Raw genomic sequence first — 19,029 nt, forward strand, 5'->3', positions numbered from 1 at the left:
CCATTTCCTGACTTCCAGATCCCTAGGGATCTCTGTGCAGCTGGCCCAGCAGACCCAGAACTTTTCCTTCGTTGCTCAGGGCGCAAGGCCGTCCCAGAGATTGGTCAGAGCACCATGTTGCCTTTCTGTTTCCGCCTGCACCCACGCACCAACCCCATTTCCACCGCAGTAAATGTTTTGGATGAATTACTGGGTAAAAATTAACAAATCCTACACACGCCAAATTCATTTGAGGCAGCCCAGCTTGAAAACAAATCTTACAAAGGTAACTCAGAAGTTCATGCAGCATTTTTGAGGGGTGACTCAGCGTTCGCCTTCAACAGCGTATAAATTCCAAATGGATGTCTCAGATAATGTTAAGATTTGCTCATATTTGCGGCCAGCTGGCTTGAACAGGGTCAGTCCATCCGAACAGCTATTTTCACACGGCAACGAGCTTGGGAAAGAACCCTTTACCAACGTCTTAAAATGTTCAAGCAAACACACAATTTCCTCACCGCTATCCAGCCTTAGGCATCAAACAAAGCACTGGGAGCAACTAATAAACAGAATTAAAACAACGTTCTGAATGAAACAACATAAATACCCACCAACCCTATTCTTTTATTAAAAGGTGGCGATGGCATTACAGCAAAATTACATGGAGGAGTAGTTGGTGGGTTCCTGGGGGCTTTTGGCTGGCCCAGTGCGAAGGGCAGGAAATGGACCGCCAGAATGACTTTTCTTGTGCCCTTCTATTGATCAAAAACACATCCAAGGTTCAGGACAACACGCAAGCATTGCAAGTACAAAAGACCAGCCAGTCCGAGTAGGAGGTGGCAGTACTTCTCCGGGAAGAGGCGACGGCCCCTTCTTGGTGCCATTCCAGATGCCCTTCTTGCCTTCACCAACCAGGGCCCTCCCCATCCTCCTGGGTAGGAATGATGGGACCTGTGGTCCCTCTCGTCGCAGAACTGGAGAAGCATCTCAGCTAAAAGAGAGGAGGGGGCGACGGTGGTCCCTGCAAGGAAAAAGTCCAATATTTGGTCTTTTTTAGGTTAGAGGCAGATCAGGAGACCCAGGAGAGAATGTTGAAATGGAAGGACTTTCTACCTAAAGCAAAATTAAATTACGGCATTCGGTGGACAGAGGTATGGAGGACTGAGCCACGACAGCTACTGGCCTCAATGTCGGCCGTTGGGAAGCGAGAGGGAAGAGGGTGTCATCCCTCCTCCCTGTGCGGGACCCCGGCCTGGCCTGGCCTGGCCTGGCCTGGCGGAGGGCTCCCTTTACGTGGCATGGGCTGGAGCTGAATGCATCCGGCGGGCACCGAGGGCTGGGTGGGTTCCCATAACATGGAACCTGGATCCGTTTCCTCAACCAGGCCCTGAGAACCATCCTGTTTAATCCCCGAGAGGCAGAGTCGGTTGGGGAAGCAGCACCCGAAAAGATCCGGCCTGGGCACCGGGTTCCCCCTCCATTCCGTTCTGTGCCCAAACACCCCCAAAGCCCTCAAGGGGGGCCCCAGAGACGGGGCATCCTGTCCCGGGGCAAGGGAGCGGGAGGGCGGCCATCTTGCTTCCCAGGCGCTCCCGCTGGCACAAGGCAGGGTCCCCGGATTCCCGCAACTCGCTCGCTTGTGCCAGGCGCTCGGGCCGTACCAAGCGCCCTTGCGCCTGCCTTCGCCAGCCAGCGCAGCTCCCGCGGACCCCCGCACCTGGGGCAAGAGCCCCCCCGCTCTTGGGCCACCCGAGGAGCCCCAGGCCCCGTCCCGGGTGGTCCTGGCTGATCCCGAAAGGGCCAACCAGGCTAAGCCCCAAGACGCGGGGGCGGCTCTTGCTCGACCCGACTCGGGGGATGCCCCAGCCCGCCCGAGCCCCTGACGCCCTCCCCGGCTTCAGCTCGGCCTTCGGGGGCGGGGGGGCGTTCGACACCGGGCTCTCCGGGCCGGGATGAGGGCAGCGCTGCCCCGGCACCCGCTGCCCGGGGGGGGGTCTCCAGCAGCCCCTTTGCGCGGCGCCGAAGGGCCCACCAGCCGGGCCGGGGTGGACGCTCCCCCGCCCGCCCGTCCAGGCCTGCCCTGCCCTGCCCTCCTCTGCAGGGAGGGCCCCCTCTGGCGGGCGCTGGGTCCGCCTCAGGGAGACCCCCGGGCCGGGGCGGCGGCCGGCGGGCCGGGAGACGCCGTGGCCGCTACCCCGCCTTCGCCCCCTCCCAGCGGCGCGGAAGCCCCCAGCCCCGAGGAACCCGCGCGGCGCTCCGTGCCGGATACGGCCCCCGCGGGAGCTGCTCTGCTGGGAAAGGGGCGGGATGGGACCCGGTGCCGCAGCGCCGCCCCGGCGGGGAGGAGGGGACCCGGGCCGAGGCTGGAAGCGGAGGAGGTGAGAGCCGGGGAGCCGCGCAGGCGGCCGCCTTTTGTCCGCAGGGAAGCAGCGGCAGCAGCAGCAGCAGCGCCGCCGCCGCCGCCGGGGACGGGACCGGACCGGACCGGACCGGACGGGACGGGGCGGGCGGGCGGGCGGGGGGCACCGGGCGGCTGTCACCCGGCATCGCCCCCTCCCTGCACTCGCCTCCCGGGCGCGCCTGGCCCGGCCGGACTCCCTGGGCGCGCGGCGCGCCACGCCGGCGTTGCCAGGCCGGTCCCCGCTCGCCCCCGCCGGTCTCCGGAGCTCCCCGCCCCCGCGGCCTGGCCGCGCTCCCCCTCCGGACCGGCGAGGCGCGCGTTCGGCGCGGGGCCGGGCTGCGGGAGCGATGCCGGGCGGAGGAGGGCGCGGGGTCCGGCGCGGTGGAGCTCTGTGACGCAGCCGCGCTGGCCGCCGCCGCCGCCTGCTCCGCCTGCCCGCCCCGGGGTAAGTAGCGGGGTTGCGGATCCCTCCTGCGGTGGGGGGGTCTTGGTGGTGGTCGCGGGGCCGCGGGGCGAGGTCCGGGAGCGGAAGCGCGGCGGAGGAGCCCAGCACGATGTTGGGGCGCGGGAGGACGCCAGCGGGCCGGCTTGGCTCCCACCAGGCGGCTTGCCGGGGCAGGCGCCCCCCCCCCTCGCCCGCTTGCATGGCTTCCCTTTCCCACGAAGGATCTCGCCACGGGAAGGGCCGGGCGCCGCGCTTGCCTCGAGGGGGAGACGCGCCCGTCTGCAGGACCTCCTGGCTCCCCGCGTGCGCTCTCCCCTGCCTCGGTTTGGGGCCGAGGCAGAGACGCCCCCCCCCCCCGGTGGCTGCCTGGACCCTGGAAAAGGCCGTTTCCCCAAGTACTGCCCGACCCGTTTCCTCTTTCCTGAAAGCACGCGTGAAACGGTTTTTCAAAGCCGTCCGCCCGCCAGGCCCGGGTCTTCCCAGACCCCTTTAAAACCGGCTGTAGTTAAAGGTCTGTTTTTAAAGTGCAGAGATTTGCTTTGTTTGGCTGCTCAAGAGATAGCAGTAAATGCTGATATCCGCTCCCCGTTGCTTGGATCCATCCCTCGGCCCTGGCTCAGCCCTGGTGGGCTGCCTGCACCCTCAGTTCTTCCAGACGGGGGCATCCACTGGGGTCAAAAAAGTCAAGATGGGGCCTTGTTCACAGGATTTAAGCCTCTACCTTCCTTTTACATGCAATGTCTTTTTGAGCCTCTCCCCCCCCCCTTTCCTCTCTATTGGTAGGTTGCCTCCCAGAAGCCCATGAGCCAAGGGATGAGGACAAGAGGGCCCCCCACAGTCCTGCCCCATATGTATTAACTTATTTCTTCATTACAGCTGTGCCATTTGGACACGGCCGTACTGCAGGTGGTTTACAGTATGAAGAATGTATAACAGGAATAATCAGTCCCCTAAAATTCAAAATATACCGATGAAAAACATTCAGTATAAAACAGGCGAGTCTTCCTGAGTCAACTGAAGGCCGCCCAATGCCTCTTAATTCCCCAGGGCCCAGCAGAACGGAAATCTTTTGGACGCCTTCCTAAAATTCAGCCAGCAGGGGCCCGTCTGGCCTCTGGGCGCCACTTTCCTCCCCCAGCAACAGGGCAGGGTTTCCCAGAGAAAGCCTGGTGGGCGGGACCTGGGGCATCTCCTCCAGGGAAGCCCCCGTGGCTGGGCCGCATCTGTTCGGGGCAGGAGATGGTCTGAACAGACCAACATGGAGCCCCTCCGAAGCCCACGGAGGCTTTTTCAGCTGCCCTCAGAGTGGGAAAGCTGCTGGCCCATGGTGGCACTTCTGCTAAAGCAGTTCTCACCCGTCACCAAATGGGCAGTGCCATCCTGTACCAATGGCAGTTCCTGGCTGGCAGCCAGCAAAGAATTGGCACTGTAGCATCACCTTGAGGTGATCATGGTGTGTGGGGGGGGTGAGTTACAGTCGCTACATCTTCCCAGTCTCAGACAGACCCGTCTGGCACGCCAGGTGAGGTGGGCAAAGCCCCCTGGTGATAGCCTCTGTTCATAGACCAGGAGGATCCCCAGTGGACCTGCCCCAACTCTTGGCATGCACCCCCCCCATCCAGAGCCAATGTGGGAGTCAAGAAGAGGCCTGCCTAGTCAGACACCAATATTCAGTGGTAGACTGCCTCTGTATCTGGAGGGTGCGTTTGGTCTGGCTAGAGACGTTTCCTCTATTTTCGTTAATTTTCCTGAAAAAAATTAACAGAAATAATTTGTTTCTCTTAAAGTCATAGCAGTGTTTCTCAACCTTGGCAACTTTAAGGGGTATGGACTTCACTCCCAGAATTCTGTTGAAGTCGAAGTCCACATGTCTTAAATTTGCCAAGGTTTAGATACACGGACATATAGGCTAGGGGCTTCCCAATACCTTGATTCAAAGCAATTACAGTACATTCCTTAACTGTGTGAATAATTTGGTCAGGTGATCTCAAGTTCTAGAATTATAGAACTATCCTTTTCCCAGCAATTAAATTAAATTCACCCAACTCCCGAATGACTCTGTGAGGCTCACAGTTATATTTAATTTTTTTTAAATCAACATTCTTTTAAAAAAACACATTCCTAAGTCCTTTTATCTGTTTTTAAAATTTATTTAAAATTTATTTTATTTTTTATGTAAGCTTCCCTGTGATTTACGCATCTCCTAACAACGAATGCTGGCTTGTAGGATTTAAAGCAGGAAGATGGCAACTGTCAGTGATTGGCTTCAGCAGACCCTCATTCCTTTCCTCCTTCCCTCCAGGCGAGCCGTGATGCTTTAACGTCCAGGTGCAGCTCAGCTCCGTCAAAAACGTGCAGAGACCCTCCTGCCCCCCTGTGGCCATGCCACCCCGGCCTTCCTCAGGGGAGCTATGGGGGCTCCACCTCATGCCCCCCCGGATCATGGTGGACTGCTGCCTCCCCAATGGAATGGTCGTCACCCTTGAATGTTTGCGGGAAGCCACCCTCCGCGGCATCAAGCAGGATCTCTTCAAGGAGGCCAGGAAGTACCCTCTTTTCCATCTGCTTCAGGTGAGCCAAAGGCGGGTGATGTACCTGGCCAGGTGAAAACCGGCCATGAAAGAAAAGGGGGAGGGAAGCTTCATTTACTGGAGAAGAGGGGAGTTGGGGCACAAAGTGGAGGGCGCCAGAGTCAGACCCCTGCAGTTTGGGGAGAAGGCGTAGGCTTCAGAAGGTGTAGAAGTTGACTTCACCTGGTCTCCAAAACCACGGTCTTCCATGTCTGCCCCTGGACCTTTGGCCTCACTATCTTTGAGGGCCAGGCGGCCCAGGCACTCTGGGGTGGGGGTCTCCACCCCAGAGAGCCCCCCCAGCTTTTCGGCACTGGGCAATCCCTGTCTTCCTCTGAGGAGACCTCCCGGGCCAAGCCAGATTGGGGCTGAAACCTGACCCAAGTCAGTGGTTCCCACGATGGGTGGTTTCTCCCCTTCCTCTCTGGTGTCACACCTGAGTGTCGGATGGGGAGGGAGCAAGGGGCAAAAACGTGTGACTGTCACTGTGCAGATGCTGTGACTTACACACTTGTCTCAAAGGTTGGGAGCGAGTATCTCCGGGGGGCACACGTGTGTTGTGCTGCACCATTGTGGTGAGCCTGGATGACCTGGGTTGCTGCTGACTTTATCTAAACCCCTCCTGGGGCCCCTTTATAGGAAGAGTGGGGGTCTGGCCCTGCGGGCCCCTTCAGGCCCCTCAATTGCTTTTCGCCTTGGTCCCCCCCAGGAGGAATCCTCCTACATCTTTGTGGGGGTCACCCAAGAAGCCGAGCGGGAGGAATTCTTTGACGAGTCCCGCCGCCTTTGTGATCTGCGCCTCTTCCAGCCCATCCTGAAGGTCATAGAGCCGGTGGGCAACCGAGAGGAGAAGATCCTCAACCGGGAGATCGGTGAGTCTGCGCCAGGCAGGGCAGACTTGGTGGCCCAGGAGAGGAGGAGGAAGGCCACGTCATGTGGTCCATTGGCCCAGCGATCCCCATCGGTCCCTGTCTCTGATGAAATGATGCCCAGATCAGCTGCGTGGGGTCCTTAATGCATGCTGATTGACTCGAGGGGTGCCTGGTGGAATATCAGCGCCGAGGGTCTCCCACAGCATTCCCTGGAAGTACTTTCTCAAGGAATGTCACCCGTTCCAGGTGTCCATGGCTCCCTCGCTTGCTCCCGTTCATTCATTCATTCATTCATTCATTCATTCATTCAGTCGTTCAGTCCCACAACCCTCAGGGCCGTTACAGCAATTAAGAGATGCAAATGATAACAGGTAACAATAAAAATGATTCGATTACAGTCAAGGGAACATTAAAATCTTTGTTCCGGAGGGTTTGCTATCGGGATGCCCATCTGCGAATTCGAGCTGGTGAAAGACCCCGAGGTGCAGGAATTTCGGCGTAACATTCTCTCCGTTTGCCGCGAAGCTGTGGAGACGAGGGGGTCGGCGGGGCCCCAGAGCCAGGCCCTGTACGTCTACCCGCCCAACGTGGAATCCAGCCCCGAACTGCCCAAGCACCTGTACGGCAAGTTGGACAAAGGTATGCAGGGCGCAGACAGCAAGAGGGGTGAAGCAGCGTCGTGACGGGTGGGCTGGCCGTTACGCCGGAGAAAGCCGGCACGAGGAGAGGGAATGGGGCCTTGCAAGACCCCGTTTTCTTCCTCTGGGTGGAGAAAAGGAGGCATTGGCAGTGGGAAGACCGTGAAGCCCCAACTGAGTTGCGTTTCATTAGCTTTACCAAAATGCCTGTGTATTTCATACCGGCGAGGGAACGCTGCTTCAAGTGCTCTTGGCGCGTTCCTGAGCCTGGATGAGATCGACACTCACAGTGGGTGAGAACCAGGTCATGGTCGTGACTCAGCGGGAGATAGAAATGTCAGGAAGTGCGCAGATCCAGCCTCAGCTCCTCCAGGACGCTGCGGGAGGACCAACGGTTTGGCGGCCCTGCTCGCCCCAGGAGCAGGGCCTGCAAAGCGGTTAGAAAATCATGGGGTTGTCAGGATTCGGAAGCTGCCCCTGCTGCTTGGTGGTGGGACCTGAATGAGGGGAGCAGAAGCCTCCCGGATCTTGCTAGATTTCTCAGCGGCCTTCTGAGCCGTCGACCCCAGGTCACCTGCAAGGGTTGGGGGAGCAGGTGATCCCCAGCCAGGGGCATGGAGAAGCCCTCCAGCGTGGGGTGCGGAAGGGCTTGCCTTCTGCCCCATTTTGCTGCCAGCACCAGGTGTGGCACCATCAGTGTGAGGGGGGTGATGCTCAGCTGGAATCTCCCTCTGCCCAGATCCAGGGTTTGGATGGGGGAAACCGACCCCAACCCAAACCGAGCAAGACGGGGTGGCAGTTAATCCAGAAGCAACCAATCCCAGGACGTTGACCCTGGATGAGGTCGGGGTTCCGCAAACAAACCGGCTCTCAATCTGGGGGTCTTCCTGGACTCACAACTTCTGCCCAAAGAGCCGGGGGAGGCTGTAGCCACGAAGGACTTTTGCCCTGCTTCAGCTGATGCGCCGGTTGTGGCCATTCCTGGAATAGGAGGCACCAGGCACAGATCCTCTTGTCCTTGTTGGCCCTTATCTGGGCTACTGTATGTTGCTTTATGTGGGGCTGCCCTTGAAGACAACCTGGACATTTCAGCTGGGGCAGAATGCAGTTAGCCAACTGGTAGTGGGTCGGGCCTGTTACTGCCCCTGTTGTGAGAGCTGCTTGGTTGCAGTTGGTTTGCAAGTACAAGTCAAGCTGCTGGTTACCCCCGATAAAGCCCCCACAGCTTGGGAACTGGGTATGTTCAGTGCTGCCTCTTCCAGGAAGAATCAGCTTCTCCGCTGCCTGCTGAGGGTTCCCTGACATCTGACAGGAGGGCCCAAAAGCAGGCATTCTCTGCGGGGCTCCCCTCCTTCAACAACTTCCCAAAGCTTGTAAAGATCTATAACGATGATTCCAGGCCTTTGTGACTAGATGGAGTGATCTGGCTGCCTGACTCTCCATGAATGCTGCATTGTGGGTTGAAGTTCTCCTTTACAGGTAGTCCTTGCTTAACAACCACAATTGGGACCAGAATTTTGGTCACTAAGTGATGCGGTCGTTAAGTGAATCCAACCCGATTTTACGACCATTTTTGTGGCAGTCATTAAGCAAATCATGGTCATTAAGTGATTCCCCACTGATTTTGCTTGCCGGAAGCCATCACATGACTGGGGGACGCTGCGATGGTTGTAAGAGCAAGGACTGGCTGCAGGTCGGGTTTTAAGTCCAAACCATTGCTAAACGAATGGTCATTAAGTGACGACTACCCTGTATTCGTTGTGGCAGGTTGGGCTTAGAATTGTTTTATTATCCGTAGCGCTGACTGTACAGTGTTTAGAATCGGTCAGATCACTGCAACATAAAAGTCCTTGTAAATGAAGAAATGAAACAAAAGGGTTGGGTCACAGGAGATTTCCCATCTTTTGCAAAGATCGGGGCCACAGAAGCTCCTCTGAGAACAGGACGGTTCCCGGGAAGAGGGGGAGCTCTTTTTGGCTGCGGTCTTCCCGGGTTTCCAGAGCCGCGGCTGTCAAGCGGGGCCCGGTTGCCCCGCCCTTGGTTTTGTTTCCTCCCCCGCCTGGCCTCCCGCGGGCCCTCCCGGTGCACCCGAGTAACGGTTGCTTGTCCTGCTTTCCCCCCCTCCGTCTCCTGAAGGTCGGATCATAGTGACCATTTGGGTTATTGTCTCTCCAAACAACGACAAACAGAAATACACCCTCAAGACGCCGCACGACGCACTGCCCGAGCAGGTGATCGCCGAGGCCATCCGCAAGAAGACCCGGAGCATGCACCTCTCGCCGGAGCAGCTGCGCCTCTGCGTGCAGGAGTACCAGGGGAAGTACCTCCTCAAGGTGTGCGGCTGCGACGAGTATTTGCTTGAGAAGTACCCCCTGAGCCAGTACAAGGTGAGGCCCCTCCTGGCAGCACCAGCTGCCCTCCTCGGCACCCGGGGGGCCCCGCTGCACTCCGGGCCCCCTCGATCAATCGGTGCCATCTCTCGGGAGCCAGGAAGCGGGCCTCCTGGGTCTTGGCACCTGCCCCTGGAATGGCGCCCCCCAGAGGTCGTTCAGCTCCCACCCTGGGGGCGTTCTGGAAGCCTCTGAAAACATGGCTCTTTTCCCAAGCCGGGGTAGAGTGCCGGCGAGGCCCCTGCGGTTGGGTTGATGCAGCGTGGTTCGTCTGGATGCATGTGACCTTTCTTCATACTTTCTAAGTTTAAGCGTAATAATAATAATATGATAATAACACAATAATAGTAACACAATAATAATAAAACAATATAATAATAATAATAATAATAATAATAATAATAATAATAATGGGAACTGGATGAGGCAGAGGGACAGCCCCTGAGCACTAGAGATAAAAGGGGCCAGTGAAGCATTGAGTCCATCCCCTGCTCAGAGCAGGGATCCAAATTGCCCCCTCCCCCTGACCCCAGGCAGCCCGGGGGTCCATCCGTTGAATCCAGCAGCCCCTGAAGTGCAGGGCTGCCTTTCAGAGGGAAGCTTTGTATGGTGCAAAAGCCACAGCCAGGAGAAACACTCACCCCCGCAGCCGAGATTTTCCTGCCGCCTTCAGCGGGGTGGGGTGGCCTGCGAAAGCCAGAGGCGCTGGGGTGAGGCTGGCCGAAGGCCTGTCTTGTCCTCCTCCTCCCGAGCAAGCGTGGCTCCTGGGCCCAAAATTCCCACTGAAGCCAAGGGGAAGCTGCTGCACGGGTCGTTATGCCGCCTCGTCTTCCACCCTCACGGCATCCTGTGTCCCCCCTTCCCCCCAGTACATGAGGAATTGCATCGCTATCGGCCGCCTGCCCCACCTGATGCTGATGAGCAAGGACAGCCTCTACGGTCAACTGCCGGCCAACGTCTTCGTGCTGCCCTCATACGCGCGCCGATCGGCCACCTCCTCGCACGTGAACGGAGATGTCCCAACCAAGTCCCTTTGGTCCATCAACAGCCTCCTGCGCATCAAGATCCTGTGCGCCACCTACGTGAACGTGAACATCAGGGACATAGACAAGGTGGGAGCGTGTGGGTCTGGATCCACGCTGCCTCCTGAAAATATACTGGGGGTCCCTGATCAGACATCGGGGCTACTGTCTGGCCTCTGGCACAGCGGCCTGGACGGCTTCCATCTTTTCAAATAACAGTGACCTGAAACAAGGCCACTTCTGTTGTTCCAACAGCGGCTCCTTGTTGGCTGAGGTGGCCTACTCTGCATTTTACCCCACGCAATCCAAACCCACTGTATGTGGGTCCCTGGAAGCAGCAGGGAGAGGGACTGGGCACTAGCCCCGGACCCACCCTTTGCAGACACCGTGCCTGAATGGGGGGACTCTCTGGAACAGAGCGAAGCTCCCTCTCACACTCATCAACTGCTCACAAAGTACAAAAGGGCGTGCCCGCAGCCACACCTGCACCCGTGCGCGTTATCAGCCTTCCATCGCTTGCTAACTTCAGAAATATGGGGTGCCACCGCCCATAATCCTCAACCACCTTGGCCTTTTCTGGGAGAGGAAGGGACTTGGACATTCCAAGGAAGAGATGCCTTTAATTCTGCTCTTCCTGTCTCCTTCCAGATCTATGTCCGGACGGGAATTTTCCATGGTGGGGAACCCCTTTGTGATAACGTCAACACTCAGCGCGTGCCATGCTCCAACCCTCGGTGAGTGGGGTAGAAGGGAGGGGTCACCATCCCCAGCCTAGCTGCTGGTCCTTGTGATGCAGACCCACAACTGAGGCTGCCCGAGGGTTTTCTGCAAGGACTGGAAGCTGCTTTGCGTGCCCAGTGTTAGGGCGGTGACTCCTTGAGTAGGGGAAGAAAAATAACCTGCCCCCCAAGCAGGGGGGTGTCCGTCCGCCCGGGCTGACCCTGGCGCCACCTCTTTGCTCCCAGGTGGAACGAGTGGCTCTCATACGACATCTACCTGACTGACCTACCGCGTGCGGCTCGCCTTTGCGTGTCCATCTGCTCCGTCAAAGGCCGGAAGGGGGCCAAGGAGGTTAGTGCTCGTGGGGAGCCCCAGGGCTGGACTGCTACTTCAGTTAAGCCCCAGGGATGTACTTGCTTGTTTCTCACACCGGTAAAAAGCCAGAGGCACCTGCGCATGAAAAGCAAGTGGAGCTTTGACTTCACAGTCCCACTGCCACCTTGGCTTTTTTGACCCTGCCTGATGCTCATTGGGCGACGCCCCCTCCTCGCTGTGCATGCCCTATTCCACAGGCTTCCGTGCCCCAGCCTGCCCCCCAAAGAAAGGCATCTCTGCTGAAGGTTCAGGGGTGTGCAGAGTCTGGTTGAGAAGCCCTTGGAGGTGCTGTCTGACTCTGTCCGCCTCCCGGCAGGAGCACTGCCCACTCGCCTGGGGCAACGTCAACCTCTTTGACTACAAGGACACCCTGGTGGCCGGGAAGATGGCACTCAACCTGTGGCCCGTCCCCCACGGCCTGGAGGACTTGCTGAATCCCATCGGAGTGGGAGGCTCCAATCCCAACAAGGTGAGGCCACGCGCAAAGGGCGGACTTCCTTGGGAGGCTGGCTGGAGAGTTGCCGGGGGTGGAACCCTCCATGACTGGGCACTGGCCTTATGGCCCTCTGGCTTCACTGCTACAGGAGACCCCGTGCCTTGAGTTGGAATTCACCTGGTACAGCCACGCGGTAAAATTTGCTGATGCTGCCGAAATAGAGGAACACGCCAACTGGGCCATGTCTCGGGAGCTGGGACTCAACTACTGCATGGTGGGCCTGGTAAGCAGGCCCCGGGCTGCACCCAGCGTGCCTGGGCAGAGGTCGCAGTAGGGCTGTCCTGAGGGGTGGCACAGTTGGGCAGCCTCTTGGCTGGGCCGGGCTGGGCAGGGGTTGGATGAGAAGACCTCCAAGCTCCCTCCAGTCATAGCATTCCATGATTCTGTGGAAATGCCAGGGAGGCCCATTGCCCTGTGGGGTGGGCAACATTATAAAGGTCCTGCAAAGTTTAGCAGTGTCGACGTGGGGAATGTTGACGTTGTGCTCTGCTGGCATGGGTGTAAAGGAGCTCAGATCTGCTCGTATTTCAGGGAGATTTGCACCAGGGGGCCCGGCTTTCCAGGCCTGGAGGACACAGAGCCTTTCCAGTTGCCCGTTAGGTGAAATAAAGCCACAGTCTCCCCTGTGAAAAACAGCGGAAAGTCAGTCTCCTTCCTCATTGACTTAATAGCTGGGTGGGGAGGAGGCCGGAGTTCGGACACACGGGTCCTAGCTAGTTCTGTTTGGCGGTGGTCCTTGGGGTGGGAGCAGGATGACGGCCATTCTCCCACCACCCTCTTCCAGAGCAACCGCCTGGCCCGAGACAGCTCCCTGGATGAGAGCGAAATGGAGCAGCTGCGGAACATCTGCAACCGGGACCCGCTTTCGGAGATCACGGAGCAAGAGAAGGACTTCCTATGGCGCCACCGGTGGGTGGGTGGCCGGGCAGCCGAGGGAGGGGCACGGGCTCTAGTGGCTTTGGAGGGTGGCTGCAGCTGCCCCCTTGCGAGAACCTGCCTTCGGCTGACCCTCCCCTCCCTCAGGCATTACTGTGTCAACATCCCGGAGACCCTGCCGAAGCTGCTGCTCTCCGTCAAGTGGAATTCACGGGACGAGGTGGCCCAGGTGAGCGGGCAGCAGGCCTTCGCTTTCCAGCCAGGTGCTGCGGAAAACTTTGCTGGTGGACTGCCCTTGGCAGGCCGAGCAGGTGCCCGCTCTGGGCAGCTTCCCTGGGCGTCCTTGTGGCTGGCTGCGCTGCAGACCTCCTTCCCACAGGCTCAGGAGACCCCCCAGTGACGCCCACCATTCCTCCCTGCCCCCCCCCCCAGATGTACTGCCTCCTCCGGGAATGGCCCCTCATCAAACCCGAGCTCTCCATGGAACTGCTGGACTGCAACTTCCCAGACCCGGTCATCCGAGAGTTTGCACTCAAGTGCCTGGTGAAGGGGCTGACGGATGACAAGCTCTCCCAGTACCTCATCCAGCTTGTGCAGGTAGCGGGCAGGCAGGTCCTCCCGGCTCGGGCAACGCGGGTGGGCGAATCCTGGGGTCCCGGCCTCGGAGAGCCGGGGATTGCCGAGCGGCCTTAAGAAAGGAGGGGGCGGCTTTTGCAGCAACAGCACCGGTTGCTGTGACTCCTCCTGCCTTGCAGGGGGGTAAGGCCTTTGGGAACAGAGATGGATGGAAAAAAGAGCATTACCAGGTTGCCTCCTGCGACACCAGGAACGAGGGGGCAGGCAGTGCTCTATTTCCTTTCCCACGTCCCCCCCTCGGCCAGCTGTGCCTCCCTCCTGCACAGCATGCCCAGCACCACCCCTCCCGAAATGCAGGCCTCTGACTGGCACGGCATCTTTTCCAAGGTTCTCAAATATGAGCAGTACCTGGACAACCCCCTGGCCCGCTTCCTCACCATGAAGGCACTGACCAACCAGAGGATCGGTCACTTTTACTTCTGGCATCTCAAGTGAGTGTGGTGGAAGAGGCAGGGGGGGGCTAGGAGCATGGGGGGGCAGCAGAAGATCAAGAGGGTGAGCTCTAGGCTGCTCTGGTTTTGCTCATTTATTTTTTACAGCTTCTGAGTTGGATTTCCCCTGTCAAGGGCTGTTTACCTCTTTTAAAATGAGCAAAATGGTTCTCTCTGCAATAAACCGCAGCCCAATTCAATTCAAGTCAATTCACTTGTTCCAGTAATCTCAGTAGGTGCCCCCTGCTTTATGAAGGTCGGAGGAGTGTCCCCAGCTCCCAAGGCAGAACTGAACCTGGGGGGGAGGTGGAAGGGGGAGGGCAGTGGAGGAGAAGAGGGGGTGATGGAGGCAGATCAGGTCTCTTTGGGTGCCAGTATTTCAGCTCCCCTGCAGAAGAAGGGGAGACAGCAAGCCCCATTTGCAAAGAGTGGGCTTGGAGGTTGAGAGAGGGGGGTCTCTGATGGGCTTCTGGGAGAAGGGCAGCTGGGGGAGAAGAGAGGGAGTCATACCCCCAAACCACCCACAGACTGGAGGGTCCTTGCAGACAGACTGCAATCTCTGTGCAATTGGGGTGTGTGTGTCACTATTTAAGAAAAAAATCAGCATCTGTGGCCACAGGGGGATTTTCAAACATTCCTACCCGCTGCTTTTTCTTGCTTCGGGGGGAATTTGGGCCCTATCAGAAATTTAAAAGGGGTTATATTGCTTTTCTTATTCTGCAGAAATAGAACAAAACTCACCCTCCTCATTTAGAGGGTAGATCGGGGAGTGTGTTCTGAAGGTCACTAAAAGGGGCTGGGGGACCCCTCACTCTCGGCTCCCATCCGAGTCTTTCCAGCGCAACAGGCAGTGGGAAGAAAGGCACTCCCCCTTCCCAGAGGGGGGCCTCCCCCCCGAGCAGTGTTTTTCAGACTTGGCCACTTTAAGACGTGTGGACTTCAACTTCCAGAATCCTGGCTGGGGAATTCTGGGAGTTGAAGTCCACACATCTTAAAGTTGAATTCTGGGAGTTGAAGTCCCCACGTCTTAAAGTTGAATTCTGGGAGTTGAAGTCCCCACGTCTTAAAGGGGTCAAGTCTGAAAGACATTGGTCCAGAGGGCCGTTAGGGATGCTGGACTCTGATTGTGGGTGTCTCTCGGGCCAGCAGGGACCGTAAAGGGGGCCCGTCACTCAACGGACTCGGTTCTCCCCTCCGCAGGTCGGAGATGCACAGCAAGCCGATCTCCCAGCGCTTTGGGCTGATGCTGGAGGCCTTTTGCCGTGGCTGCGGGATGTACCTGAAGCACCTGAACCGGCAGGTGGAGGCCATGGAGAAGCTCATCAACCTGACAGACATCCTCAAGCAAGAGAAGAAGGATGAGACCCAGAAGGTAGCAGCCAGGTGGACCGATGGGGTGGGGGGCGGGGGGATTGTCTTGGAGGAGGAGAGGGCGTCGGGGTGGTTTCCGGCACATTCTGGGGAAGAGGACCCGGTTGGTGAAGCGCCCCGGCCAGTCCGTGGGGACTCAGAGGCTCCCTCTCCTGCTGCTCCCAAGATGCAGATGAAGTTCCTGGTGGAACAGATGAGGCGGCCGGACTACATGGAGGCACTGCAAGGCTTCATCTGCCCCCTCAACCCCGTCCACCAGCTGGGCAACCTCCGGTGAGAGCACAGGCCCCCTTTGGCCGGGAGGGGTGACCGCAGGGTGGGGGGTGTTCGCGCCGGCCTGTGTGGGCCTCACCTCACCTCACCTGTCCTCCAGGCTGGACGAGTGCCGGATCATGTCCTCGGCCAAGCGTCCCTTGTGGCTCAACTGGGAGAACCCGGACATCATGTCTGAACTGCTCTTCACAAACCACGAGATCATATTCAAAAACGGGGACGGTGAGTGGCGGAACCAAGCAGGGGAGAGGGGACAGGGCAGGCGACGCCCGTGAGCGGCCAGATCGGTCTCTCGAGCAGGCCGAGGGGCGTTGCTGGGGTCTCTGTTTCGGTGGGCATGGGGGGAAGCCACGCTCAATGGCCACGGGGAGACAGATGGGCTTTGACCCAGATGCGGCTTCCCTCCAGCACTGCGCCCTTCCAAAGGTACACAGTGGTGTCAGAGTTCCCCAAGGAACCGACCCACACGTGAAACTGGAAGGGGGAGGCTGAGGGCCCCACTGGCCTCTCTGGGGCTCTCTCCTCCATGGTTCCCCCCACCTGGCCCCGTCCCCAACCCACAGGCCTTGCCCCTCAGCTGAGCCGCTGGCGCCTTGTTCATTTGCTTATTCCCTTTTCGTCCCTTCTAGATCTCCGACAGGACATGCTGACCCTGCAGATCATTCGGATCATGGAGAGCATGTGGCAGAATCAAGGACTGGACCTTCGGTATGAAGGATCGGGGGGGTGGAGTGGAGGGACAGTCTTGGGCAGGTGACGAGGGATTGGCCAGCCATTACGCCAATCTGTCCCTGCACCCATTTTGGCTCTTCGTCGGGTGGGGACGACCCCCTTCTAGCGCAGACTCCCCCAGTCTCCCAGGCCTTGCACAGTCCGGCAGTGCTCGTGCCCGATCGTGCAGACCCTGAGAGCTTTCCTGTGGGGAAAACGGTGGGGCTGGGTCCTGTGCAAAACATCCATCCAAAATTAGACTGGGCGGTCCTGGGCAACGTGCTGGTCAGGACAGGCCGCTTTCCACCTCCTTGGAGACTGACAGGGCAGAAGAGTGAAGCGCCCGCCAAAGGCCAGCTGTGTGAGTGTCACAGGGAGACACTGAAAGCTGGTCCTGCCCTGCGAAGCCCCCTGCCCTGTCTGGGCGTTGCCCCCCTCCCTCCCTGAGAGCAGCACCCTGCCTTGTCCCTCCTCCCTCCACACGCCCCCAGCTGCTGCTCCCTGGCTTTCAGCTCCAGAAACAGGGGATCCCAGACAGCCGTGGCTCCCCCCTCCCCCCTTGCAGGATGCTGCCCTACGGCTGCCTGTCCATCGGTGACTGCGTGGGGCTCATCGAGGTGGTCAAGAGCTCCTACACCATCATGCAGATCCAGTGCAAGGGGGGCCTGAAGGGGGCGCTCCAGTTCAACAGCAATGCCTTGCATCACTGGCTGAAGGAGAAGAACAAGGGCGAAGGGTCAGCGAGTGCCCCCCCCCGGGGGGAGGGGGACACATGGGCTCTGCCATGCCCAGGGGCACTCAGGGCCCAGAAGGCTCTTCCTCAGAGCCCGGGAGGGGGGCGGGCAGGGTTCAGATGGAGTGGGGAGGAAGCAGCCTGTGGGGCTGACATTTTCCCTGCCTGCTCAGGTACGATGCGGCCATCGACCTCTTCACACGCTCCTGTGCAGGGTACTGCGTGGCCACGTTTATCCTGGGCATTGGAGACCGCCATAACAGCAACATCATGGTCAAGGATGATGGGCAGGTCTGTGGCCCCCTCCCGCAGAGGGGCTGGCTCCTGTCCAAAGCTCAGTCCAAAGTTCCTGGCTTTGGTGCTGGGGGTCCTTCGGCCAGACCGGCCCGAGGCCGAATCCCCCGTCGCCCACCCCTCCCTTCTCTCCCCCAGCTCTTCCACATCGACTTTGGGCACTTCCTGGACCACAAGAAGAAGAAGTTTGGCTACAAGCGGGAGCGCGTGCCCTTCGTCCTGACCCAGGACTTCCTCATCGTCATCAGCAAGGGCATGCAGGAGTGCACCAAGACCAAAGAATTTGAGAGGTGGGAGCGGGGGTCTTCTTCAAGCCGGTCGCCCACCACCCCACGGGAAAGAGGGGGGGCATCCTCCATTCACCCCCAGCTCCATTCAAGGACCCTCCCCAGAAAATGGGCCCATCCTCCCAGCTTGCCCACAGAGTGAGTCGTTGCCTGGCAGAGAAGAGGGTTCCTGCTCTTATCCTCACCAGCATCTTTAAAAAGGAGATCCTGGCTTAAAGCCATTTATCTTAGTGTGGAATAAGCCCCGCCCCCTCCTTTGGGCTCAGGCAGGCCCCCCGGGGGGAAACGGGGCAGCTGGTTTTACTAGGTCTGCCTAAGGTTTCCTCATCTGGCATCATGGTTAAGAAAGAAGGCCAGCCGGAGGACTGGGGGAGGACAGGCAGGACCCCCGGCTGGTTTTCCAACCAGGTTTGTACATCCTTGGGTACCAGAATGAACACATCTGGGGGGCGGAGGTGGCTGCTCCCAGGCTGCCCTTGGCTCTGCTGTTGGGCCTCCCAACCCACGGGAGGGCCGGAGGTGGGGCAGGGCCCTCTGTGGCCCCTTCTCCTCCTCGAGGGACGCCCGGCGTGTGGCGGAGGAGCGCGCTCCCCCTTCCTGCCTCAGCCGGCCCCGGCATCTCCTCCCCACAGGTTCCAGGAGATGTGCTACAAGGCCTACCTGACGATCCGCCAGCATGCCAACCTGCTCATCAACCTCTTTTCCATGATGCTGGGCTCGGGGCTGCCTGAGCTGCAGTCGTTCGACGACGTGGCCTACCTGCGCAAGACGCTGGCCCTGGACAAGTCAGAGCAGGAGGCCCTGGAGTACTTCACCAAGCAGATGAATGAGGCCCACCATGGCGGGTGGACCACCAAGATGGACTGGATCTTCCACACCATCCGCCACATGCCGCTGAGCGAGGCCAGCCACGACTGACCTGCAGGCTGAGCGCAAACCCTGCGTGGCGGGGCTGCCCCCTGTTGGCAGAGACCCTCGTCCACCCGCGTCCCCTCTCAGGACCAGCCAAGTGCGTCGAAAGGCGCTGGGGGGCCTGGGAAGGGACCGGGGGGGCAGGAGCCTGGCCTCCCCCTTCCCTCCGGCGCCCAGTGGGACAGAGGGGTGGAACGGACCCTCCCGGTTGGGACTGCAGCTTCCTTCCAGGAACAGAGACCCTCTTCCCCACATTCGTCTCTGAAGGGAGGAAGGCCCGCGAGGCACCTCCCTGCTCAGAGCCCCCTTTCTCTCCCCTCCCGTGAAGCTTCCTGGGAGGACCGGGGTGCAGAGGGGAGGGAGGAAGGGCAGGGGCCCTTTTTGTGGCGGGGAGGAATCAGAAGACAAGGGAAATACTTGAAAATGTCTGGAGTCAGAAAGGAAAAACATAACTATTATTTTCTCTCTCTCTCTCTCTCTCTTTTTCTAAATAAAAATTTTAAAAGGCCATCTGGATGTGTACCACAGTTGGGATTTTTTTCACAGCTCCACCCCAAACCCCTTTTGGCTCGCTGAGCTGCAAAATGCAAGCCAATC

At 59.0% G+C, this 19,029-nt stretch overlaps 2 protein-coding genes across 4 annotated transcripts; both read left to right on the forward strand.

Moving 5' to 3' along the window:
- Positions 1-1,931: 1,931 nt before the first annotated feature.
- On the forward strand, positions 1,932-4,073 carry LOC134497259 (basic proline-rich protein-like). Its single transcript, XM_063302926.1, has 2 exons — positions 1,932-3,266; positions 3,873-4,073. Exons 1-2 carry the CDS (start codon positions 1,932-1,934, stop codon positions 4,071-4,073), a joined length of 1,536 nt encoding a protein of 511 aa, XP_063158996.1.
- Positions 4,074-4,976: 903 nt separating this feature from the next.
- Positions 4,977-18,525, forward strand: LOC134496001 (phosphatidylinositol 4,5-bisphosphate 3-kinase catalytic subunit alpha isoform-like). 3 transcript variants are annotated; one of them, XM_063301720.1, is made up of 21 exons: positions 4,977-5,396; positions 6,105-6,267; positions 6,697-6,906; positions 9,042-9,292; positions 10,165-10,407; positions 10,966-11,051; positions 11,283-11,388; positions 11,729-11,881; positions 11,997-12,131; positions 12,693-12,817; positions 12,932-13,013; positions 13,217-13,381; positions 13,748-13,851; positions 15,052-15,223; positions 15,395-15,495; positions 15,596-15,717; positions 16,125-16,203; positions 16,772-16,942; positions 17,113-17,230; positions 17,372-17,523; positions 18,153-18,525. In XM_063301720.1, exons 1-21 carry the CDS (start codon positions 5,208-5,210, stop codon positions 18,436-18,438), a joined length of 3,213 nt encoding a protein of 1,070 aa, XP_063157790.1. In that variant the 5' UTR covers positions 4,977-5,207; the 3' UTR covers positions 18,439-18,525. The 3 variants fall into 3 exon arrangements, with proteins under 3 accessions (XP_063157790.1, XP_063157789.1, XP_063157791.1); XM_063301719.1 differs by having other exon boundaries at positions 15,389-15,495; positions 18,153-18,524; XM_063301721.1 differs by lacking the exons at positions 4,977-5,396; positions 6,105-6,267 and having other exon boundaries at positions 6,780-6,906; positions 9,095-9,292; positions 15,389-15,495; positions 18,153-18,520.
- Positions 18,526-19,029: the final 504 nt, after the last annotated feature.

The sequence above is a fragment of the Candoia aspera genome, chromosome 4, assembly GCF_035149785.1.
Source record: "Candoia aspera isolate rCanAsp1 chromosome 4, rCanAsp1.hap2, whole genome shotgun sequence".
Classification (NCBI taxonomy): Eukaryota; Metazoa; Chordata; class Lepidosauria; order Squamata; family Boidae; genus Candoia; species Candoia aspera.